This window comes from Ictidomys tridecemlineatus, chromosome 9 (assembly GCF_052094955.1).
Source record: "Ictidomys tridecemlineatus isolate mIctTri1 chromosome 9, mIctTri1.hap1, whole genome shotgun sequence".
Lineage (NCBI taxonomy): Eukaryota > Metazoa > Chordata > Mammalia > Rodentia > Sciuridae > Ictidomys > Ictidomys tridecemlineatus.
In genome coordinates, this window is record NC_135485.1 from 98,862,562 (window position 1) to 98,889,394 (window position 26,833).

At 35.5% G+C, this 26,833-nt stretch overlaps 1 protein-coding gene and 1 long non-coding RNA gene across 3 annotated transcripts in view; one reads left to right on the forward strand and one right to left on the reverse strand.

Moving 5' to 3' along the window:
• Positions 1-4,678, reverse strand: part of LOC120892548 (uncharacterized) — a 66,834-nt gene extending 62,156 nt beyond the window's left edge. The window contains exon 1 of the long non-coding RNA XR_013426045.1: positions 4,551-4,678. This is a non-coding gene — a long non-coding RNA (uncharacterized LOC120892548). The remainder of the gene's footprint in view (positions 1-4,550) is intronic.
• On the forward strand, positions 523-26,833 carry Cxxc4 (CXXC finger protein 4). 2 transcript variants are annotated; one of them, XM_078021853.1, is made up of 4 exons: positions 523-880; positions 1,000-1,074; positions 3,552-4,867; positions 22,814-26,833. In XM_078021853.1, exons 3-4 carry the CDS (start codon positions 3,809-3,811, stop codon positions 22,856-22,858), a joined length of 1,104 nt encoding a protein of 367 aa, XP_077877979.1. In that variant the 5' UTR covers positions 523-880; positions 1,000-1,074; positions 3,552-3,808; the 3' UTR covers positions 22,859-26,833. The 2 variants fall into 2 exon arrangements, with proteins under 2 accessions (XP_077877979.1, XP_077877980.1); XM_078021854.1 differs by lacking the exon at positions 1,000-1,074.

A 26,833-nucleotide genomic window follows, 5' to 3' on the forward strand; every position in this document is an offset into this window, starting at 1 on the left:
AAAGAGTCTTCCCGGGAACACCGGGAAAATGATTCAGAAGCCTGCGGTAGGGTGCAAACTAAGAGCATTCTTCCAACCCACACGACCTTTTCTCTCTTTCTTGCAAAGCTCTTCTCAGCCCAGCCAGAAAACCCAGACAAGTTTATTTACACACACACCCGCACACGCACACACACACACACACACCCCACACACGCAGAAAGAGAGAGAGGGAGAGAGAGTGGCGGAAACGCCCTCTTTCCATCCCTTCCAAACAATTATCTCCGAGAGCAAAAGAAAATAATCAACAGCCCTGTGTGCTCGGCGGCGGAGCCCGGGAGCCGGGCGCGGGGAGGGAGGGCGATCGGCAGGCGAGCAGGGAAACGTGGCTCCTCTGCCGAGGAGAGGATTTGTGAAAAGGAGCGCTGGCCCGCGTGCGCCTCTTGTTCCCCGTGTAATTTGCAGCCAATCATCAGTAGGTGTCCACGTCCCTGCGTCCTCCTCACCTCGGCGCCAATCGCGCCCCCCCCCCCGCGCCCCCGCCCCCAGCCTCCACACCTCCTCCCTCGCCTTTCTCTCCGCTCCCCTCCCCCAGCAACCACACACACGCACACACACAAACAGAGCGAGAGGGGGGAGGGTGAGAAAGAGAGAGAGAGAGGGAGAGAGAGAGAGAGGAGAGACTCCCCGGCTCCCTCCCTCCCTCGCACACAGCGACTGGAGACGGACGGAGAGCAACGCGCTGGGAGAGGAGAGACCACCGACAACAGCCCCGCGCTCTCACACATACACTCACACTCGGCTCTTTCCTCTCCCCCCACCTCCTCCTCCTTCCACCCCCACCACTAACACCATCTCCTCCTCCTTCTCTCTGCAACAAGAAAAAAAAAGCCATTTACAGGTATTTTTTTTTTGATCCGCATATTTATTTACCCCCCTCCCCAACAGTTTGTTTACAAGTATTAAAGTTGTAATTGGGAGCTGCCAAGACACATCTGGATTTGTGTTTCTTTGTGTTAGGGGTGATGTGCAACTAATTAAAGGCAGACTGGCAGCGTCTGCAAATTCTAAGGCTCCCCAAATAAAAAGAGACTGGTAAGTGATTGTTCTTTCTCTTTCTCTGGCTTTTTTCTCTTAAATGTTTGCTGTCCGTTGGGATTGTAAAAGTAGATTATTAATGCTGGACTCCAGCAGTTAAAAACCGTGGCTGTATTAATTTATTAATTAATCTGCACCCGCCCCTCCTCCTGAATGTTAAATATGACCTTTGATCTCTATGTCTCTGGTAGACCAGACATACAATCTTAGGCATGTACAGTCACATTGTTTAAAGGCAAAACAGGATCATGAAGTATGTGTGTCTAATTTAGCTTTGGTATAGAACTATAGTTATTTCTGTGTGTTTTATTTTGTTTTTAAATAAAATGCAAACAATAGCTGTGGCTTAGGTACCTTTTTTTCATGCTCCAGAGATGCATTGATTAAACAATAATGACCTGGATACTGGGCACAATCATTTTTTACAGATTCTGGTGGCATTAAACCTTGAGGTGGGAAGGGGGGAGGTGATGGCAATCAGAAAAGCAAGGAGAGCTTCTGTTTGGAAACACCACTCTTGACTCTGAAAAGGGGACACTAAATTATTTCTTTCCTTTTTTTTTTCTTTCTTTTTTTGGAACAAGGTCAAAAGATTGAAATGTTGAAAAATTTCCCTCCACTCAGTGTGATGATATCTATTGCATGGTTGGCATAACTAGTTTTTAACTGAGTAGCAGTTATTATGGTCTTGCAGTTACAATGTGATTCGCAGAAACTGAAGCTATATGCATATTCTTGCTGTGTCTTCCCCCACCCCCTTCCAAGCATCAAGAATATTTAGCCAGGAGCATTTTGGGGGCACCCTTTGTATTGCCATCAGACCTCAGAAGGGAGCAGTTTTCCCTAATGTGAAACCACAGAGGAGGTTCCTGAGTGATTAGGGACTTGCTGTGATTGAAAGATGCCTGCTAGCTTCTAATCCAGCCTGGGGTGAGGTTCCTTATCTTGATTTACTTTGCCTAATAGGGATTTGTTTACATAAACCCCTCTTTTTTAGGGCGCCTCATCAGTAGGTCTTGAAGTTTTTGCACTTGGAGTTTGGGCATAAATGGTTCATTAATCTAATTATAAGCATAATTACTATAATTGATATCCATTTTAAACTCTGAATATTTGAGACTCAGACTACTAGGCCCCCATTTAGAATTTTCTGAACTCTACATTCTAGACCAATCTGTGGTCTTCAAAAGATGTCACAAAAAGATATTCTGGCAAAAAATATCTGGAAACAAAGAAACTGGTTTTTAGGTGAATATACACTTTATGTCCTTGCTCTACTTCTTAAAAGGCTGTGATGTACTTCTTCCTCTGTAATAAACAACTAAAATACCGCTTCCTAAAGCATAATAATGGCCTGTAACCAGAGAGATGAATGCAAATACCCAGTTAACATTAAACTTTCCTCTCAAAAAGAGCAAAAGGGGAAAAATCATTTAAATGGTTATTTCTTTGGGTAAACAACACCTCAAGGGACCCCCTCCCTTTTACTCAATGTAAAAATCAGTGATGGTGAGAGATCATTAAGGGGGGAAAAAAAAGAGTCCCATGCTTTCCTCTTGTCTTGGGAAGAGACAGCAATCTCCATTAGGTATGATTGGGAATATTCTTACAGAGGCTGCAGACACTTGCTTAAAAGCCTGTGACATTGCTTGTATTTATTTATTTTTTTAAATTTTATCTAGTCCATCTTTCTTCCTTTCTTTTAAACAAGTAAAACACCACCCTTTTACCCCCACCAAGCCCCACCACCAAATGGCTTGTACAATTGAGACCTGTCCTTGGTCCATTGAATTAAGACCCTAACAGAGCCAGCTGTGCTGGGATTCAAACTAATGACCGCAGACACAGAAGGACACTGTGGCAGCTGGTAGTTCTTTTTTCCCTGCCTCTTTAGTTCAGATTGTATGTGGGCAGTCTCTTAGCTCTCAGTTGTATTGTGTTTGCTTACAGTTTATACTCGGATGTATTGTAGACTTTCTCAGTACTTCATTTGCTAATTTCCTGTTCATTTTCCTCATAGGGCCATTGCTGTTTTCTACTTTACAGCATTTGCATGCCCAGGCAGCACTTGTTCACACATTTCATAATGTTTAAATGCCCTCTGCTTATAGGTAGTATCGCCCTCCCACCCCTGATTTGCATGTCTTTAGCACTCCAATTGCCCTTTTCCCTCGGCATTTGTCACCCCCGTCTTCCCACTTTCCCTGGGTATTCTGGCTATTAATACATTTTCTCAGGAGGGTTACAAGAATAGGGGGGAGGAGCTGTGGTTTGCTGTGGGGAGGGAGGGAGTAGGGGTTGGGAGTGTTGCGGGGGTAGAAATGGGGGGTCACGTCTCGATGATTGTTATGCAAACGACCTGACAGAAGAATGTGGGAGCCTTTGGTGTCTGCGGTGGGGTATGAGGGAGGCTGTTTATTTATTTTTAATCTTTTTCCTCGTGCAGCTCGTTGGAATGACTTTCTTTATTTTAGTTGTAACAGTTGGAGGATAATGCAAAAGAAGACGCTGCCTGGGAATTCACCGTCTGTGGAAATGCGCCCCAGAGAGGAATAAAGCAGCCCTCACCTTGCTCTCCCCACCCGGACCCACTTTCCCCTCCCGCCTCGGCCCCCACCCCAACACCACCATCACCCCCTTCCCTCCCCCCCATCTTTCCCCCTTTCCCACCCAGGTGTCGGACCAGACGGTCCCCACTTCCACCCTGCACCCCTTCTTCCCCCCCTGCACCATGAACACCAATGTCTGCGTGGAGCCCGGGCCGAGCCCGGAGGCCCCGGGCTTGCCCAAGGAAAGCCACCTGCCCGAGGGGGCCCTGAACAGCCTTGTGGATTACAACTCGGAGATGGAGCGCTACCGCTCCTTTGCCACCTCCTTCTACAAGACCAACGGGGGCGCCTTCCCGCAGGCGGCCAAGATCGCGCGCATCACCACCCCCATCTTCCCCAGCAGCGCCGCCGCCGCCGCTGCCGCCGCGCGCATCGGCATGTCCCCCTGGAACTGCGACAACGCGGCCACCGCCGCCGCCGCCACCGCCATGCTCTGGGGCAGCGGCGGGGGCGGAGGCGGCGGCGGGGGCGGGGGCGGCGGCGGCGGCGGCGGCGGTGGGGGCGGTGGCGGGGGCGGCGGGGGCGGCAGGAAATCCTCCTCCGCCGCCGCCTCCTCCTCCGCCTCCTCCTCGGCGATCCTCCCCGCCGGCGGTGGCGGCGGCGGCGGCGGCGGCGGCAGCAGGACCAGCATGCACCACCGAAACGACTCCCAGAGGCTGGGGAAAGCTGGCTGCCCGCCAGAGCCGTCGTTGCAAATGGCAAATACTAATTTCCTCTCCACCTTATCCCCTGAACACTGCAGACCTTTGGCGGGGGAATGCATGAACAAGCTCAAATGCGGCGCTGCTGAAGCAGAGATAATGAATCTCCCCGAGCGCGTGGGGACTTTTTCCGCTATCCCGGCTTTAGGGGGCATCTCATTACCTCCAGGGGTCATCGTCATGACAGCCCTTCACTCCCCCGCAGCAGCCTCAGCAGCCGTCACAGACAGTGCGTTTCAAATTGCCAATCTGGCAGACTGCCCGCAGAATCATTCCTCCTCCTCCTCGTCCTCCTCAGGGGGAGCTGGCGGAGCCAACCCGGCCAAGAAGAAGAGGAAAAGGTGTGGGGTCTGCGTGCCCTGCAAGAGGCTCATCAACTGTGGCGTCTGTAGCAGTTGCAGGAACCGCAAAACGGGACACCAGATCTGCAAATTTAGAAAATGTGAAGAGCTAAAGAAAAAACCTGGCACTTCACTAGAGGTCAGAGGAGATGATTTCTTGTTTCCCAGTGTCTCCCCTTCCCTCCTGACTCCCCTCTCCTCTCCCCTGCAGGGCTTCTTGTCTGGCTTCCAGATGCAGTGCCCCTTTTCTGAAGCTTCATTCACGTTGTGAGATACAGTTTTAGGTGGTTTGCGGAGGGCACGGCCTCTCCACCACCCGCCCCAGCAGTACTTCACGTGTTACCGCCCTTCTGCTAGAGAGGGTGCCCCTCCTTTTTATCTTGGAAGGGGTGGGGGGAGAATGCAATTGGTCTAAAAAATCAGAAGTTTCAGATGCAATATGGTCAGTATTTTACCTGGCTGATTTGAAATGCTCCCTCTCTTCCTTCTTAAAAGAAAAAAAAAAATCTCTGCCCAAAGAATCGGACACATCACATCCTATATGTTCATTGGCTAAGAAAGACTTACTAGTGGCCCAATTACAACAGTGAGCACACGGTTTGTGGCACACAAGCATTTATATATTTATTTTTCACTGAAGCCAAAATACCTGGAGTCAAAAGGGAATTTTTTGCCCTCTTACAGAACAGTTTCTCTCCTCAACAGCGAAGATTATTTCTAATTTTTTTTTGTTTTGTCTTTTGTCTCTCTGGTATTTTTAAAGAAAGCAGAAATAATATAAAAAGCTGATGGTCACCCTCAATTTTTAAGGAGATATGATTTAGAATAAAGGGATGCCATTGGTTCATTTTGGGGCAGGTGATGATAAGAGATTTCATTTTTAAAAATCTTACATAGTTTCAGAACTGAATGATTCCTAAAACTCGGCTACAAAAGGAAACAAAGTATTTCCTTGGGTTCTGCAATTGACAAAGTAATCACTTTATGGTTACAAAATTGCCCCATACACCAAGTGAAGTTTTGGTTGCTACCTTACAAGATAAATGATAGTTTCTTTTACCAATGTGTTCTTAAAAGCAATCATTTTACAAAGGACCACATAAGTAATTGTTCAATTAGGCTTTTAATTATGATTAATAGACATGGATGTGTTTGACAAAAATTGCATATATTATCCTGATCAAAAGAAAAAGAGCAAAAATGGGAAATTATAGATAAATGATTTGGTGTTATATTAAAAACAATATGGACAAGTAATCAGAGTCCCTTGATAAAAATTTTAAGAATATAATGTTAGATGTTCATGTAAACATCTAGGCATTGGATTTAGAATTTGGCAGCATTTTATGGACTGGATGGTAGGGTAAGAGTGGGTCTCCTGAGTTATGGTAAAAATAGTCCCTATACATTCTTTTAAAAATTGTGAACACTGTTTAAACGAGAAGTTTTCTCTATGAATAACTGTGATGTGATTTTTTTTTAAAGGATAAAGATAAGGGGGGCTGATATTTGTTGCTGATCTGAATACAAAGAAGATACAGATTTTTTAAAACTTTCATAAGTCAAGGCAGATAGCACTTTGGGATTCTGAAAAAATGGTACTAAGTGGATATCATTATCAATTATGATCAATTGCATTAAAATATAGCACTAATTCCTTCTTATAAGAGAAATCATGTTGTAAGTTTAACTTTACTGTAGGTGGTTTATTATATTTTCCTTAGCAATGCTATTTAAGCAGAGATAATCACAGCAACAATACAGATTTGTATATTTTCTTAGATGGCAAAATTTAATTTTTGAATTATTATTTTTTATTATTTTATTGTAACTTCTCTAGATCTGGAAGGCCATGGGAAATAAATTCAGTTCATACTGAAGTTTCATAGTAATGTCCAATTGATGAGGATTATATGACTTTTATTTCCTTTTGAAATGTATATGGAACCATAAATTTAGTGTTTTAGGTCCCATCTGTAGCTAGACTCATGCATCCAAATTTAGGTATATAGTGAAGAGGGCATTGGATAATTCTGATTTCTGTACTAAGTAACCACTATGGAGGAGTCTGCTATGAGCACCAATAGGGTTTCTACACAAGGTTCTATGCTGATGTGTCAGTCTAAACATTTTTCATAGACTTCCTTTCTTTTTTCTCTTTTGATGGTGTTCCCACAAGCTTGTTGTGTGTTTAAAATTCTTAGTCATTTCAATAGCAAATTACCTTTCTATTTTCCTTTTTGAAAATTCTCATGTACAAAAATTCTGTTGATCTTGAAAAAGTGGGGCATAGATAGGAGAGGAGCAAATTTCTCCCTTTGATGAATTCTCAAGATATTCAAAGTGAAGATTCCTTCCTATGGTAGCATGGTCTGTCGTTCTCTCAAGGCTAAGATTATCGGTGGAATATTATTTGGTAGAAAAAAGAGAGAGTCTTTCAGAATTTTGTAAGATTCTGTCGGTGTCATTAAAGAGGCAATGACAGCATGGCTGCCTTAAATCCAAGTATAACTACAAGTTGTGGTTGTAAGAAAGTGGATACAGGGGAAAATGACAGGTCTTACATGACTGAACCAAAGCTGGAGCAATGATTTGGGGTCAGTGAAAAGTCAGCCTGCTGACCTGGTTTCCCTCTTTAATTTAGTCCACCATCTGAGAAGGTGTTTTGGACACTGGATACATTGCTGTTTGAGGGACTCGATCCAGTTATTATCTGTGGATTTCAGGTGTAAATTCAATAGCTAAAATTCATTAGCTTAAAAATAAGGACACAAATTAATATCTGTATCATAGTCATAACTTTTACTCTTAGTTATCACTTCAAACCTCATGTGCCCTTCCCTTTGACTTCTTGCTTTCATCTCAAAGACTGTAGCCATAATCAGATACTTTCAGGATGAGTAAACTGAGATTAAGACAAACTCACATGCAGGTGTTGGGATTCTTGCCCACAATTTTTTTTTTAATCCCTCACTCTATGATTCCTTTTGAAACTATTTAAATCTATATTAGGGTAATGTTAAGAGCACCATTAATGTCCTAGAAATAAGCTTATAGAATCACCCCTTTATAATATTAAAAATAGCCACTAATTGTCAAAAGCAGTTATTACAAATAATGTGTGCCCCTCAGTACTAAGTTCCTAGATGTTTTTAAAAATGTTTTTAAAAATGTGATTATATAGGATGATCCTTATATCCCTAAGTTGTGTCATAATTTAAAAATGAGTTTTCAGTTTTCAAAAATTAAAAACATGCCAATATGAAACAAAAGTTTTTAATATAGAAATATAACAACACTTTGTCTCTTGCAAAGTGTTTACACTCACACTTAGATTTCTGATCATGAAAATCTAACTTTTTAAAAATATCCCAATTCAATATGGCTCAAGGGATACAGCTATTCCATGGGCAACCCCAGCCTCTTAGTCCCTGAACGTTGTTCAGGTGACATGATTGATCTCAGTGGGACAGCATTAGAGACCACACAGATCTGGTTTCTCTCCCATTAGTTGATTTATGGAATTACATTAGTAAGCAGTGCCTCAGGAGGTTTCCCTGCCCCCACTCCTGGCTCTCCTTGCTGCAAGTTACATACTGCCACCACTTTATAGGGAAGACATTAAGAAACTGAAAAATCAGAAGAAGAATGGGCCCATAAAAAAAAAAAATCTTGTCTTTCTTTTAAAAACTGATCTGCTGAAGGTGGTACAGGCTAACAATAATAGTTCCATGAGTTAGGTTGGTCTTCTAAGGGGTGTGGTGAAAAAACATTCAGATACTATCCCCAACTTGATAATTTGATTCAGTAATTTTTGTTTGTTTTTGTTTTGTTTTGTTTGGATGGTGGCAGGGGAGAACATATTTTATAATATGCTAAGTTCTAAGAACCCAACTGTATATGTACCAATTGTAAAAATCTGGACAAAGCATTTTCTATAATTTGTGTAGGAAAGTAGCACCACCCTCCTGAGAAAATTCACCAGTAGCCCACATGTAAAATAGGTTTATCATTCAAATTCAGAACCGGTATAGTTAGTAAAAATTAGTTAGTAATTGAACTTGCATATGTTTTTGAAGGTTAGGGACTTTTAAAAATATTATGGAAAAATATAAATGTTTCCTGTCATAAATTGAAACATTCTTCAATGTGTCATAATTTAAAAATGAGTTTTCAGTTTTCAAAAATTAAAAACATGCCAATACGAAACAAAAGTTTTTAATATAGAAATGTAAAAATATAATTGGCTATAAAATGAAAAGGGGAACTTTTTAATGGAATTCAAATAATATATCAAAAAGATTGTTAATTTATAAATGATAAGAGAAAAGCTCAAAGAGGTTCAGCTTTCAAGTAAGCCACAAAACAGATGTGTTCCCAGTGCATTGAACTGTAAGGCAAGTCCATCCATAGGTTTAAGCCAAGAGATTTAAAGTTGTTTCTGTATACATCAGGCACCATGCTGTGCATGATAAATATATAGTTTTGTCTGTAAGTTAAATATAATGATAACTTTTTAAAAGAAGCATACATTTTTAATAATTCCTCAATAAAATCAATACTTTGATCCAACCAAGCATCACGTGAAATCTAAGTCTTTTAGATGATGATTATTAGAATTAATAAAAAAAGATCAAAATTATACTATAACAAAATTGTTTGAAATTGAGACATCTTCAAGCATAACGAAAGCAAACAATCAAAAGGTGGATAAGGACAAATTAAATAAAACTAAACTTTATACTTAAAAGTTTGACTTTAGTTAGATAAAAAATATTTGGTTAAAAAAGGAAAGTCTATCTGGTGATAAAGGTAATAAAAGTGATTTGGTTTTAAAATTTTTTGATGAATAGATTTGCATATTTTGAGTAGTCTTTGCCATCTGTTTTTCTGCATGAATAGTTAGGTTTTACATAGTCAGACTTATAGATTGATAGAAAAGTATTTAATAAAACAGTCTTTAAGGGTAAAACTTCAAAAAATGTGCAGAAAGTTTGGACATTTCATCCATATTTTCTGTTTGGAACATTGAAGACATGTTGGAATATTTGTTTGGCATGCAAAGTGAAATATTCAACTATTTGAGTATTTGCTGGGCATAGATTGAAGATGTGTTTTTAAGAAGTCTTCTAAAGTTATTAATGCTCTTAGGATTTATTGCTGGTAATTGGTCAGATTGTCCTGAATATGTAGTTCACTTTTACCAATAAACAATGCACTTTAAGTTTGCTTTGAAAAAACTTAACAAAATGTCCTCCCCTTCAATACATTTAACACAAGTGGATATGCTTCAACTTCTTATATTTAGTTTTACTTGTATTATACAAAATAATGAGAGAGAGAGAGAGAGAGAGAGAGAGAGAGAGAGAGAGAGGAGAAAATCTTGCATTTGTTATGTAGAAATATCTAACTAAAGTGAAAGGTCTAATTTAAGATGTTTATTCAAAGTTTCATTTAAATATATAAACTGGAGAAAGTAGTACCTTCAGTTTTCCTCCTGATCTTAGGTTAATTACAGCAAAAGTGAACCAAAAATACATGGAAAAGTCTTTAATTTTTATTAGTACTGTGATTTTCAGTCCCTGATTAGAATGTCAGATAATTTTGTCTGAGGAAGTAGAACACTCTAGAAAACAACTTTTACAAAACTTGTTTTCAGGAAAGGTTTTTTTTTTTTTTAATCTGTAAAATTTGAGAATTTTCTGTATGAATAGTTTTGTTTCTTCACTTGCTCTCAGTGTCTCTGCCTGTTCTTACACTTTCTCATCTAGCATTATGCTATTATCCTTAGGAGTTGCAAAGTATCAAGGGAAGGTGCATGGGTGATTTTATCCCTGAGTCATATCTTGTTCTATCACATGCAAACACCTGTCCTGAAATTGAATTATTCTGCAGGGTAATCGAAAAGCCTCCCTCCATTCAGAATCATATGTTTTCTGTTGTTTATTGAGTTATGTTGCACCATACTTCAGATGCGACAGCCATTTAATAATGTTGAAGACTGAGCTCTGCAGGGGCTAAAAGGATCCCAGCAGGCTTGTTAACTTCTACTCTAAAACATTATAAAGAATATTTTTTCCTCTGTGAAACTTCTGGGCTTTCTCTTAATTTATTTTAAGAGCATGAGAATTTGTGAATAGTTATGAAATTAAACTTGTGATTTTTTTCTTTCCTCTTAGTATTTAACACATCTGTTTCACTACATATCTTACTAAATAGTGGCAAAGAAAACTTTAATTTTTAAATACCTCACTTTCAAAGTGTATTTCTTCAGTTGATATAAAATCATTAAATAAATTGCATTTGGGAAATACACTACTAGTTTCCTTGCTTTTCACTTAAAAAATTTTTTTTGTATTAGGGAAGAGGTTATGGAAAGAGCCAATACTCTCATCTAATTTACCAGTTGATTGATGTTAGGTTCATTAGCATAATTTCTCTAAACTTTATTGCCTCATCAGTAAGATACAAGTAATGATGTCAGTGACCTTATATGACTTTTTAATATTATATGTAGGGTAATATTTTTCAAACTATGAGATGCTATATAATTTCTCAGATCTGTTTCAAAATCATCAATAAAAAATACCTTAAGAGAACTATATTTATAGCTATTTCACCACCAACAGGTTCCTTATAGTTTTCAGATGTTAAAGCTCAGTTAGAGTATGCTGTGATGTGCATATTTTGATTTTTTTTTTAATCACTGAGCTTGGCAAAGATCTGGCTGAGTTCTTTGTGAAGAGCTAAACTGTCAAGTTTTCTTGCTCCCATGCCTGCATTGTCAAATATTCTAAGAGAATGAGAGAATTATCTAGTGGACATCAGTAGATGTGGAGAGCCAGTTGAAATCATCCAGTGCTCTTTCTCCTTCCTTACCATAGGAACAGCATCGACGTTAATTTCCACATCTTCTCATAGGTGCACCACAGACATGTGTATGCATGTTTCACATTGATGACCCAATACCTTCCTTTGGTTTGTATTTTCTTTTTTTTGAACAGAAACAGGGAGTTATTCTAAATGTAGATTAATGAGTTCAAGAGAATCACTGGAAAAAAGAAATGGTTAAGTGCTTCTCAAGAATTGGAGAACATCTTTAACAAATAATGGAAATTGAACATATTTAACGGATGTTGAAAAATCAGAATCTGTTTACATATATATAGTAGCATAGGTAGGAAATAAGACAGGTAAATATGATTTTGAGGTGAAAGGGAAGTGGCTATGCAGAGATTTTCTTTTTCTTTTTAGTAAGTAGGAAGTGTTTGTGAAATGAAGACAGTTATTATCCAGTAGGAATTTAGGCTTGTGCTTTTATGGAAAAGAATGGCATTAATTCCTAAAAGACTTAGAATACTAACCAAGGAAGATTAAAATAAAAGAAAAAAAAATATTCAAGGCAGGGCGCAATGCAGTATCTAGAAGGAACTTTGCCAAGGTGGAATGTGAATGTCTGTTTTCCTTCAGTAGTTATAGAAGTTTTGTAGAGATTGGAAAATTTAAAAAGGGGGAACGATAATTTTTTCATGACTTGACTCATGAGTGAGATCTTAGGCTGGAAAAGCAGATTGTCATAGTTGATGTTATTATTATTTTTACTTATATCTTTTAAATATTTGGTAGACTAATTATGAAGCATAACTAAAACAAAATACTTTTAAGATGGGTAGAAAATCATATCTCATTTGTATCTCGTCTGCATTTGAATTCATATTTTAGGGGACATTCCTGAGAAAGTAGATGAAAGCTTTGAACTACAGGAAAACTTCTGAAAGGGCCATTTCTTGCTCAACACACCACAACTGGATAATTGATAGAAACATAAAAAGGATAAAGGTCAAGAAGGAGAGAAAGGGATATATGCTTTTAGCTCACGGAGCATGATGGACATTTCTTTGCATTTCAGCAAATTTGGAAAATTCTGAAGATGTATTTTCTCCAAAACTTTACATAGTAAAAATAGATGAAATACATTTTCAAAAGAAGACCATATAAATTTAATTATGTAGAAATAGTGATAATTAGTGGTAGTAAATCAGTGATAGAAAGATAATTTTCCAAGGGAATGACTTTTCTATGGAAAATGTTCATTTTATAGATTAAATGAGGTGAATGATGGTTTTAATGGAGTTAGAGGAAAAAGATAAAGAAGAGATGTGGGTGGGTGGGAAATGAGAAGAAATGGAATATTCTATTAAACATAAATATTTTGCATTCCTGTTTTAGTCCCATGAAAAACAAAATAGAGAATAATGATTTGTTTTCTTCACTCTAGAATAGATGTTTTCTTTCCTTCTGTAAGGCTACTCTATATAGAGTTAAACTCATTGTGAGGTGGAGTTGTTTTGGATTTTCCATGCATGATTTTCTTAATATGAATATGATTTTGAATGATGTAGAAGTAAGTTGTGTATTTTTCAAGCTGCGGGCTACAATACATTAGTGGTCTGTGAAACTAGTGTATTGGATTAAACTACTGGTTCAGGTATGTATGTTGACCCAAATATATATGTGTGCATGTACTGGCTGCTGTGTCAAATGTCTTTCTCACTAATGGTTGTGATCAGAAAGTTTGAGAAACACTAGTAATAGCAACAATACTATTGTACAAGGAATGAAGTTGTGTTTGAACCATCATTAACAAGATAAAACCTTAAATGTGTTGGTATAAATAGCGTGTCTTTATTTCTGCTAGGCAGGTCTATACCCACGTTATGTGTTCATGAATGCATGGTATTATTAAGAACATAGTGAACCCTTGATGAATTGAATTCAATTGAACAAATCAGGAACTGTTAATCCTCTAGGACTTTTAAGTTCTGTGGATATATATGTACACACCGACCTATGTGGTCTGGCTTAAGGAACCTAAACTTTTCCATATTCCTAACTGCATTTTGTCAGTACCCTTATGATCCCCCTACTCTAGATGGGCCTTCATTCAAAGTACTTGATTCCCTATTTGTATTTGCAGTCCTCAGTTGAAGCAATGGGCAAATTTAAGGTGATATAATTAAAATTTTTGAAAACTTCCAAAGCAATCTCACATCTATTTAAAAACCCTTAGGATTCTTCAATTCATTCTTGCTTTAGTCCTCCAACTCTAGACAAGTAGAATAGACTGATATGATCCCTACCTTGGTGCCTTATGTGGTTCTGTGTTGTAGTATTAAGTTTTTGCTGTATTCCAAGGGATATTTTGCAGACTACTGGAAGCCTTTGTTTCACCTAAATAAAATAAAGTGTTATGTTGGAAGAGACAAAGAAGAGAAGGGATAGAGGAAAGAAGGATAGGTGGGAGGAAGAAAGAAGTGAGGATGAAGGAGGGAGGGAGGAGGGAGGTAGGAGGGAGGTGGAACGGAGGGAAGGAGGAAGGAACAAACATGGGCAGGAAAAAGAATTGCTATAGACTTAAGGGAACTCAGGAAGGAGGAGTATGTTGGCAGATAGGATTGTCATGCTCCACTTCAGTCTTGAGTCTCCTTTTAATAAAATGAGTACTAATAATTAATTTCTCAAATTTATAAAAAAGATGTCATGGATCTGGGTTTAGATCTGCTGGAGCAACTCTGTTTTGTTTCTTTTCATTTACCGTAGTAGAAAGACTAGTTTCAGGTCAACTAACCAGCTTTTCTCAAAAAAAAAAAGTTAATTAATAATAGTTCTCAGCTGGGTATATGGTACATGCCTGTAATCCCATTGGCTCAGGAAGCTGAATCAAGAGGATCACCAGTTCAAAACCAGCCTCAGCAATTTAGTGAGATCCTGTCTCAAAATTAAAAAAAAATAAAAAATAAAAAGGGCTGGGGATGTGAGTCAGTGCCAAAAAATAATAAAATAAAATAAATAAACAAATAAACAAAAATTATCTTTAGGAATAATTCCCAAATCTGCATTTAGAAACATATAAAGGCCATGATGGCAAAACTAATTCTCAAAATTAATGAGGATGTTTAGGGAGACAGAGGTTAACCCGCATTCATAAACAACTACTTGTTCAAAAATATTAGTGTAATTTTTAAGTGGTTATAAGGAGAACTACTTGAAAAATACAAAATTGAACACAGAAAATATTCCAAAAAATGATGATGAAAGGAATATTAATTATTGTACCTTATAAACTCTATGTCTCAAAAAAGTTAGGCTTATTAATTTATGTGATAGTGAACATGACAATGTTTGCACAGAGATGGAGCACATGATACTCATGGGAAAAGAGGTAGGCTGTGAAAATTTCCTGAGGATAAATTAGAATCTAAGTATTTAAGAATGTGTTCTAGCACATGATAAGCTGTTACCTTGCTAGTGGAATGCTTTACAGTACATATCCTCTTAATGAGGGTAGATGAACAAAAATGTGTTTCTAAAGAGCTTAAGAAACAGGAAAAAACTTGAAAATTTTTAAATCAAAGTCATTGTTGACTTTAGATTTTATTACTGGTAAAGATTGTTAAGGAAAAAATCCAAAAAAGTCAAAGTGAGAGTGATTATGAATAGGAGCATAATGTGTGATGGCCAGTAGTTCAAAGAGAGAGAAGAGGGGAGAGAGAGAGGAAGGGAGGAAACAAAGAAATGAAAGAAGAAGAAAGACTCCAACAGCTGCATATTATTCTTAGAAATGTAGTTTTAAACAAGTACATTAGTTTGATGATAACATCTAATTGGTTGAAATGTTTGGAGTTAATGTTCTCTAAATTCCTCTTAGTACTTCATGAACATAAAACATCTAGTGCTTTCTTGGCTGGGTCTATCCTGGTAGCTGGATACTCATCAGAAAACATTGTGAAAAAAAAATGAAATTTAGTAACTACAACCAAAATGTTTCTCGACTTAGCCGGAGAGAACATTTTTCTATTAAACTTATCATTTTCATGTTTCTATAATATTAAACAATAAATATTCCCAAATCTGTAATAAGGACAAGAAGCCTTATACTTTGAATTACTTATAGGTGTTACATGAAACCCTTGTTTTTTAGTTGAATAAAAATTAGAGGCTATCCAAAGCAGAGCTTTAATATTCAGGTTATTACCTCAGTATTTTTTAAGTGACCTCACATTTTCTCATGTTATATAAATATTTCTTCTCTTTAATACAAGAGCAATACAGTTTAGAGCTCACTGACTACAATCAGAACTAATCAGAATTTTTAAAATTGTTGAACAACTTTGTTCTGTTTTTCAGTAGCTAGTTACCAATGATTTCACTTAGAGGTGGTGTTGCATTCAACAGAAATTATTAGAGTGACTTCAAGGGAAGATTGAATTACTAAACTTTTATATACACACATAGATATTCATATACACACAGATTCAGATTCTGTAACCAAGTGTATTTATATGTATGTGCATACCAATGAAATATAAACACACGAATATTCCCTGTTTAGGTCATTCTAGACAGTGTAAGTATAGATTTTATAAGCCTAATTTTTGCTTTTTGATCTCAAGTTTACTTTGAATTTCCTTTCACACTCCCTCTTACATATTAGGTTAAAAATTTCCTTTTTGCTTACCATGCTATGATCATATTATAGTTTATTTTTATATGTACAGAAGTATTTTAGTCACTAAACTACCCATTTATATTACAGCAAATTGAGTTATTAGTTGCGATGATGTTGTTTGAAGTATTTTTACGAAATCTAATTGGCACATAATTATACACAGCATTACTCAGAAGACTTATCTAAAGGAACTGGTTACATTAGATACTAGGACCAAAAGTGGGTGGCTTTCTGGGTCCTTTCTGAACTAGTGTACATCCTGGTGCTAGTAAGTTGTTCTCTTTCTTATTAATTCAGGACCACCCCATATACACATTTTCCTTTAGACAGCTGTTTTCCTAACTGGCTCTACTAACATACAGACTCAGTGCCTTCACAGCATGATTTATAAACTCACCTTTCTTTTTTGCCTTCTAAAGTCTTGTGATTTCAGTGGTGATTGTGAGGGTGGTGGTAGCAGTGTAGGAGAGGACAGAGGGGACGAAATTCATTGACATTAGCAGGAGCAACATCCAATAGAGAATGGATCGCAATGAAAAGGCCATTGCTATTTCTTCACAATTAATCACAGAAATCTTGGCCACAAATGTCAATGGGAGACCAAAAAAGTGGAATGCTCCTTATAATCATATTTAAGGTCTTCAAAAAATTGAGTCAAAAAAATTTATCCAGTTACTTACTTAGTGCTTGGTATTTAGATAGTGCTATGGTATTCCTGCTAGTGCTGATATGATTGCTGGCTTTAGCTCACATCTATATAATGGCCAAAATAAGGTTTGTTTATACCAAGGATTTGTAGTTTCATGATATGCAAATCTGAATTATTGGAAAAATTATTCTGGTGTTATATATATCATGTACATGATATAGGTATTTGACAGGGCAGAAGAACAAAATGAGATATAATTTAAAAGATAGAAACTACATTTATATCAATCAACAAAGCTTTAAATCAAGTATTAATATAAAGCTTTTAAATAATAATAATAATATAAATTATTGGGCTGTGTTTTGGTTTTTTTGTTTTTAGTACCAGGGATTGAACCCAGGAACATTTAACCACTGAGTCATATCCCTAACCCTTTTTATTTATTTATTTATTTTGAGACAGGGTCTCACTAAGTAGCTTAGGGCCTCGATGAGTTGCTGAGGGTGGACTCAAAATTGCATTCCTCCTGCTCAGCCTCCCAAGTTACTGGATTACACCATATCTGGCTTTGTGATTATCATAAATTAATAATTCTCTCATACTTAATGACCTATGCTATACCAGTGCTTTCTAATAACTCTATTAGACTAAGATTTTTATAATACATTATTTAAAAGTAAGATTTAGGAAAATTTTTCTGCTAAATTTTTTTTGAGGATATGCCCACCTTTGCTAGGTTTTTATATAATAATCATTAATTATTCAAATATTTCTATTAATGTGCATTCATTTATATTAATGTGTACATTCATGTTCACAAATTGTAGATGTAACACATCGTCTCAAGTTTCTTCAAGTAGGTTTTGAAATTTTGTCAGTAAGAAGGGCAAAGAACCAATGTAACAATACTTTTGCATTTTTATAAATCAAATCAGGAAAAAAGTAGTTTTCTCACTATCAGAAATCTTTTGGCATTTGTTTATCCAAAAAATTTCCAAAGTTTGAAAGTTTTATAAGAAGTCAGGAAAAAACAATCAGGCAGCTAAAGGAAAACAATAGTACCTATTATTACCTTTTGTCATATTTATAATTTTAGTTGGAAAAAATCATGCCTCTCATAGTTATTTGAGAATCAAAAATGATTTATTTGTGTTTCTTTAACTCATAGAAAATGGGAAAATAGAAAATTATCTTTTGATTAGTGTAATAATGGTACCACAATACTAATTTTCACATGGAATTTATTGTATTAGAGCCATCTGTTTTATAATAAAATTCTGAGGGTCTAGATGATTCTCTGAAACTTTTGGATTAGAAAGTATATGAAAAAATATTGGAGATATATATATATATATATATACACACACACACACACACACACACACCTACATATATATATATATATATATTTAGTTGTAGAAATTCTAATGTTATAGTCATCTCAACTTAAAATTTAATGCATTCTGAGACAAATTTCAGCATCAAGAATTCTTTAATTTGTTCTTAGAAACTATAGGTCTAATTTTATTAAAAGTGATTAGTTTTAAGTGCAGTCTTGTGAATTCTATTACATTTTACATATTATGTAGATAGGAATGACCGATCCTTTTATTCTCATACTTACTGAGTTATAGATGCCCGATTGTTAGCTGTTAGTAGCTGAGGTCTTATTAGATGTGATGTAAATTACTTACAAGAATATGTGGATGCACACTTGATATGAAGGTACCACGGTCCTCATGATTGGTTAGCAGGCACCAAAACAAAACAAAACATGGCAGTTTTAAGGACTTTTAATGATTTTAGGCTGATTGATTATTTAATGCTGATTTAACAAAAATCAAACTGAAATTATTTCTACCAAAAACATTAACAATTTTTGTATATTTTTTAAAAAGTAAATGTAAAAATTATATTTGGGCTTGGATCATAGCATTCTTTCATTCAAGAAAATTCCCTTGCTTTAGAAAGTTGTTTAGGGGAGAAACAGAAGATATTCTTTTAAGCTTGAAGGTCATTTTGTATCTGGTCTGTGTGTGGATAAATTCTGTGGATTACCATGCTTTATAGCAGTCTCAAAAGGAAAGGGGGTTGGGGGGCTGCAGGTTCTCCACAGCCTCCTGGGAATGAGGCTGCTGTTTCTTGATGTTTGCACCTGCATGAGCAGTGAAGGCTGTCTTAAACAATGCCTATCAACTCTATTCTATTCTTTACCTCCCTCCCCCCTTCTCTTCTAGGGAAATCTGGCTTTCCTGTCACTCAGGATAACTATCCCCTGCAAGCAGCACTGAGATCCAGAAAGTCACTGTAATCTCATCAAGAGTATGATTTCCCAAATGGGAATTTGAATTTATATAACCTGAAGGTAGCTGGTCAGGCCACTTAATCTCCCATGTTGTTGTGCTGAGCCCCCAAACCATTTTAAAAAGTCCTCTTACAAAGATGACCTCATTAGTTGACAGAATTAGTGAAGATGTGCCCCCAAATTTGTAGAGTAACTTATAATTGAACCCAATATTTCACCTATGAATACAGTGTTGCTTTACTCTGCTTGACTAAAAAGAACTCAGTCCAGACCTCAAGTAAATTCTAGTGAGCATAATGAAAATTGGGTAGAAGGTTATACATTGGTTTTGTGTAGCTTCTCAGACTCTAAAGAGTTTTGCTATTTTTATAACCTTGAAATGAAACTGTTAGGGAAACTGTTTTATACATTTCTGGTGAATACCCTGATAATTTGTTCCAATTAATGCACTGGTGATTTTCCTAATTTTTCTCACATATTTTATTTTAGGTAATTTCCCAATTAATCACTTTAGGTTTTATGACCTTAAAGATCTCAACATAAAGGAAAAATAATTCTTTAAGTGTGCATCACTACTTACCTTCTCACTTCTGCAATGAATTGTCACTATATCACAGTCGACAGTTATATCACAAAAGAGCACCACTGAGATACTATTTTATGACACATTATTTTTGCATGAAAACCTATGCTCTGCTTTCCTCATACTTGCATTGTTTAATTTTTTGGTAATACCAAGTATTGAGAAACAGTTATCTTTTCCTTTACAACAATGACCTTTGACACTGGGTGGCATTTTATAAGCTTATTTTTAAAAAATATTGCAAATAAAATTGAGTACTAGAAAGGGGCACAGGAAGAACAAAAAAATCATAAAGGAGATTTTTTAAATATCCTATGTTTTTTAAATCTAGTGTATCTAAACATAAGGACTTCAACTCATTTAAAAAATCTACTTCATATATTTTTTCTGTTTGTCTTCATAAACATATATGTTTATCAAGATACAAGATTACATAAGTATATATTTATAATCATGTTTCCAGTTGGCATCTGAGAGTAAGTTGGCATCACTGATATATATATATATACACATAAATGTGAATATATATGAATATATATGCACATGTTTATTTTTCATATGTGAAACCATAGATCTATAATTGCATGGATATACTTGGATCTGATTTATCTTGTTAAAAATGACTACATTTATATAAGTGTGCATACTTATACAAAATTTATTCTTAGTTGGCATCAGCCAGCAAGTTAGCATCTGGTATAAACTTTGAAGTTTTCATTTACTACATATGTGTATGTGTGTGTGTGTGTGTGTGTGTGTGTATAAAATACGAATATTAGAGTGGGTATGTTATGTTTCTTATTACTTTGTGTAACTCTTTAGTAATGATTAAATAAATATAATCACAATATATAATTGTGACTTTTTAATTAAAAGGTTAATTTGGGAAAGTAGTAAAGAAATTTTTCTACCAACCATATCCAGTGATGAGAATCCAGGTGTACACAGTGAAGTGGGGGGGCAAAAATCAATTAAATCATCAGGATAAAGAATAAAATGTTAATAAAATCTACCTTACTTTCACAAGAATAGTAGACATTTCTGTGCTTTGAAAAGACACTTCACAAGTTGAAGTTTTCATATATTTGCAAACTTAAACTTGAGCTCAATAAATTGCATATCATTAATTTATTCTTTTTTAAAAATGTTTTTAGTTGTAAATGAACACAATACTCTTATTTTATTTATATATTTTTTATGTGGTGCCCAGGATCGAAACCAGTACCTCACACGTTCTAGACAAGCATTCTGTCACTGAGTCACAATCTCAGTCCTTTATTAATTTATTCTTAATACATGCATTTTGAAATTTGTTTTGGTCATGAGGACAGGTTTTTTTTAATTGTTTTTTGTGCATATAGTGAAAAGCAGATTTACTTTCCAAAATGCTTATTTAATTTGTTTAAATTTCTAATTACATCTTAATTAATATACTTTAGTTTTAGATGACATTATTACAATAGGCAAATGTTAACCAAGCAACTCATATGAGACAGTAAATAAAAGCAATTATCAAAGCATTTGTAGTAGAATTTTTCATGTAGTTTCTGAAATACAAGATCAAGTGCTATTAACATTAAGATGTCTCTGCAAGGTGTGTATATGTGTGTATTGTCATGATTTTATATATATTCTCTCAATAGTTTATATATTCTCTCAATATTTGGCAACATTTAATATATCAGTTTATATTCTTCTTTTTAACAGCCATCTTATAATTTTTTATAGACTTGTCAGACTGGTCTGAGGAATAAACCAACTGTTTCATTTGCCTCTATAGGAAAATATACCCTTGGCTTGTTCCTTATATACCTTCATTACTAATGTGATTATTTTATGTATATCATTAGAATGCATGCAAATAGAATAGGTTAAGGCATTTTAAAGATTAATTATGGAAATATTAACATGCAGAAGAAAACTAGGTTCAACTACCCATTTATTTAACAAAAAAACCCACAACTCATATTACAGATAATCTTTGGTTGGAAGGATTGTTTATACTTTCAGTGCAAGATTGTTATTCTTTTGCACAATCTATTCTTGTTTTTTTCTTTTTTTTTTATGGTACAAAAGTGTAGTCAAGTTCCAGTGAGTATCATTGGTCAGTATCTGTTTGCTTCATATACATTAATTTGTTGAAAGTATAGACTCACTCACTTCAGTGATATGTCAGTATAGTTATCATTAGATTATTTACAGATATATTTTTAGCATTTAGTAATTGATAATGATACAGGTAATACTGTTGTGATAATTTTTGTTATCCAACTGTAAAAGAAATTATCCAGAATAAAGAGTTACTTCACTGAATTCTGACATTAGCCTTATATAGATTGCATACATATGTATATATTGTGATTTTGTACATTAAAAAAAACAGTGATTTAAATTTAAATTTTTGGTCACATCTTTACTAGTATGGTTAAAGGTAGAGTAATTCAATTATAGTCATTTTATCTGCTTTTAATGTGTATTTGTCACACATTAAAGACCACATGCACAGCTGATTATCTTTTGAAATAGAAAAATAATTAAATGAAGAGCCATCAAGAAAAATGATTAATGTCAAAGGTTAACTAACAAAAATGAATCCTTTCCTATTCCATGATGGGTTTGTGCCATCTGCATGTATGTTATCCTGACACTAGGATGATCCACTCAAAATTATATAGGAATCCTGCAAGGTAGATGAAGATTTTAAGTACATGTGTTGGCCAGTCTTTCTATTATTGGTTAATAGCTTGAACTTTCCCTTTATTTTAATTGCTATACGTATTCCAGGCATTATTTCCTATATTTCTAAAGACCAACATGTTTTAATCATTATTTCAGTTAATTAGCATTAAGTTTAATATTCTGATTTTCCTAATGTGCTAAGATTGAACATTTCTTTTTTATTAGATGTTGAAATATACAAGTCATTATGTTGTGTATATTGCTGACTAAAAATATTGCTGGAGTGTAAAGGAGAAAAATCTAATTTTATATTGGCATAGAAAGAAAGCTTAACTTGTTTTCTTGCTCTTTTTTTTATAGAGAACACCTGTTCCCAGCGCTGAAGCATTCCGATGGTTCTTTTAAAGCAGTAGTATATCTTATTTTCAAGGCATTTGGAAATGAAGGGCAAACTAATGTCTTGTTTTAAGAAACTGCTTAGTCCATCATTGAAGAAAATATCCAGAAATTATTTTCATTTTATGTATAGGGGTTTCTTCAAAAAATAAAAAAGAGGAAAAGAAAAAGAAAAAAAAGACATAAAAATAATGTGGGAGCTTGGGGAATTGGCCAGTTTATTTCCTTTCAATACACTGATTCTTTCTTTGATGTAATTTAGATATACTAGTGAAGTTGTTGTCTATTTTGAAAGTGGCTGTAAAAAATAAGTTTGGGTAAACCCCTGCTGTAAAATCATGTATCTTTGCAAAGTACATATCTATACTTCATTTTCAAATATATGTGTTTCAGTACTGTAAACTGTACAGATAGCAGCTTGTATTTTGTGTGTTTAGACACAAGGAGACAATCATGTCTGAGCATCTATGGAGATTAACAGTTTGTACACAACAGTATGGTTCTGCAAGTTAAATCTGGAGCAATAAATTTTAGCTTTAAATATTTTTTGCCAGTTGTTTCTAGAAGCAGCAACATCACTGGCACTGTTTTGCCATGCATCTTTCCGTAGAGACTCGATGCCAAGTTTTACAAGACTAAGAGAACGATGCATCCAGCAATGACCTTCAGTTGTATTGTTGTTAAGAGGGGAAGATGTTATGAAAGTTTCAATTAATCTTTTGAGCACTATATTAGAGTAGTGGTTATGCACTTGCATTGCTTACAAACGAGCTGTACAGAAGGGTATACCTCCCAAATACTTAGTGTAGTTGACTTGTCTTGGGTTGCACTGTAAAGCGGAGTACTCAGAGTAGTTGGAAAAATGCAGAATCAGTTGTATAATTTTTTTATTAAAAAAAAAGAACACCCAGTGTTTTCTAGGCTAAAGTACAAAGTGTCAGATCTTAGGTGGAGAAATCCATGACTGATATTTTTAACCAGCCTAACATGGGCTGTGTATGTTTTTGTCCTTGTTTATTTTTTGCTCTTTAAAAAAAAATGCTAGGAAAAATAAAAAACTTAATAAAGAATACCCACATGTTTTAAGTCCATGTGTGATACCGAACGGGGAGTTTTGTCTTAACAGTCGAATACATTGAGGCCAGCCTTGAGGCATAGCTGGGTTTAAGTTAGAAAGAGACACATTTATGAAATGAGGCATTTTGTCTCTATCTTCCTGTCTCATAGTCTCCCAGTTGGACCAGTGGTCTTTCTCTGGTCACACAGTGGAATGCTTCATTGCTACCATTCCCATTCCTGTTACTGGATCCTTTCATTCCTGAGATGGCAGGGTCTGGGGAATTTCATAAATGCAAGCCAGCCCCTACAACTCCCATCAAAAAGATTGAATGCTTCCTAATATCTGGGCTACCTTTGAATGTAAGATTTGGTTTTCTTGTGACAGACTTCTTATGGCTGTCTCATTAGGACAAACATTATTTGCATTTTACTTTTTTGGCTAGACAGCAAAAGTTATTTTCATTTTCAGGAATAAAACTTAGTTTAGTAAAAATATATAGAATATGTAATTGCCATGTTATTGCAACTTCTTTGTTCTTCACACACTAGCTGGTTATTTTAGCCCACTATATCCATGAGCCTGTTGAAACATGTTAGAAAATGAATCAGAAGAAGAAAAATAACTTGAGAGAGTAATGGAGAAGTAAGGAGTTTAACGTGTAAAGTGTTGGAAGGACTAGCAGGTGAATATTTTTAAAAATCTAGTTGTAGTTTTGAATGGGAAAAGATAACACAGAGAAGATGTTTTTAAAAAAGCAGAAGGAGCACTTCACTATTAGAACACTTTGAGGAAGAGTGGCTAAGGCACATACAAATGCCAATGTGAAAAACAAATGTGACTTAACTTGCCTAGAGTACCAATACATGGTCTGCAGTTGTGGCCACAATGCCTTTTTGAGGACAATTCATTATGTGTTACACCCACTTATGTTTAGAGAAGAGAATTAAATAATCACAAGCTAAAATATGCTGTATATTAATTTCACGATAACTTTCTACTTAATGTATATTCCTTTGATGGTTTCTAGTTAGAATTTATATTTCTGCTGTAGGACCAATGGGAGCTATATGAGTTCTTTCTTGTTCCATTTTTATGTTATTTTCTTTTACAGTATTTTTGTTTACCAATTTGCTAATTAACTACAAGTAAGTAAGAACTTACTTTCACACTTGAAGGGAAACTTGCCTTGTTTTTTGTAAAATGACTATTATAAAAATGAAACAAACTTCTATTCAGGTTTTATTAGGCATACAATAACATAAAGATCTCATAGCAATGTAATAACAGTCTAAAATACATTCTGTATTGCATGTCCTGATGTGTTTTTATTTGTCTGCTTTTTTAAAGAACTAATGAATCTGTATATCGTAAAGTGTGGTGTTTTACATGTCAGTTCACTTTTTTAATGAAAGAAAATCTGTTGATTACTGAAATGGAACAGTGTAGCTTTTCTTTAATTTCTTTATATTTTTATTCTTGATATTGTTCTTTCAATCACCTACTTTCTGTTTTTTGTAATCTCTATTTATATGATGTAGGATGCATATAAAGTTCTCATTGGTGATGTTGAAGAAAAGGTATTATTCTCTGGACTCCCTCTAGCATTCCTCTCCCTGTGTCCACATACCAAGAACTTGTAGAACATATCATTATAATCTTAAGGCAGTGACTTGAAGGTTTACACTTTTCATTATCCTAAAATACCAATGAAATGTAACTTTTAAAATTTTCTCACTCTGTGTTTCCTATTCAGTATCAAGAAAATTCAGAACATTGCAATCAGAATATAGATTGTGTAGATTATAAAACTTTAAAATAACATATCAGATAAAGCTAAAAACACTTTGTAAGAGAGGTACACAGACACAGGGTCTTGTCTTCTTAAGGAGATGCCATACCCTGGCAGCATCCTGGGGGATCATGGAAAATACTTGGGTACATGGTGTAGTGAGCAGATGTCCTTTTCAACTGTCACTGGGTAACCAAATATCCGAGAATGTCATAATGTGAACCTCTCTTATCCCAGACCTTCAGGCCAAAGTGACAGTTTCTAAGGGACTCTGCTTGTCTGTGTACAAGTGGTGGCATATTCAGAAAGCAGTAATATAGCCATCCTTGGGAGACAAAATAGTAGTAGCCTTTAACCCCAGTGTAAGCATATATAAAAATATCTCCTGGTTGCCTAATCTCTAACACTCAACTTTCTTCTTCTAAACACGTTCATAGGGAGTAAGAGATGATGGGCTTATTATGAATTAAGTAATCACTAAAAGAATAGAATATTCCCTTCTTTTCTTTGAGAACCCCGGCATGCAAGTTGTGCAATTAATGCTAAAGCATATAAAGTCTTTAAGCTGAAAGTATCTGTAATCAAATAATGAAAAAAGGAAAGCAGTTAAATGAACTCACTATTCAGGGTCAAATATGTTCAGCAAAAAGCTGTAGTGGGTCTTTGATCATGGTTAGATTCATAGTGATATCAAACAGTTGGTTCTCATGTAACAGCTAAATGTTTCAGATTTTGTTTTTATTAAATTTGGCATTTCACACTGAGATCTGTATTCCTAGTGAATAAAAGACAGCTACTGTGTTAGGAGGGATTCCATTTTCACAATTGCAAAATAGATATTTCAGGAACATGGGCCACAAAATGTACTCCTTTCACAGTGTTCTCCTATTCTGAACTGTGCAGTTATCTATTAAATTTTCTAATAGATATTTGTGTAAGGTGTATGTATGCTTGTGCAATTATTTAAAAAGCAGTTTTGGAAAACAGTGTATTTATTAAAGAAAATCACTTATGGGGCATGTACAAAACTGTAAAAAAAAAAAAAAGACTTAAAAAAATCACTTCAATTTGCCCAGTAAAGTTGTTTTTGTGAAATTTCTGTGTTGTTGAATAAAGGACTTTAGTATTCAAAATA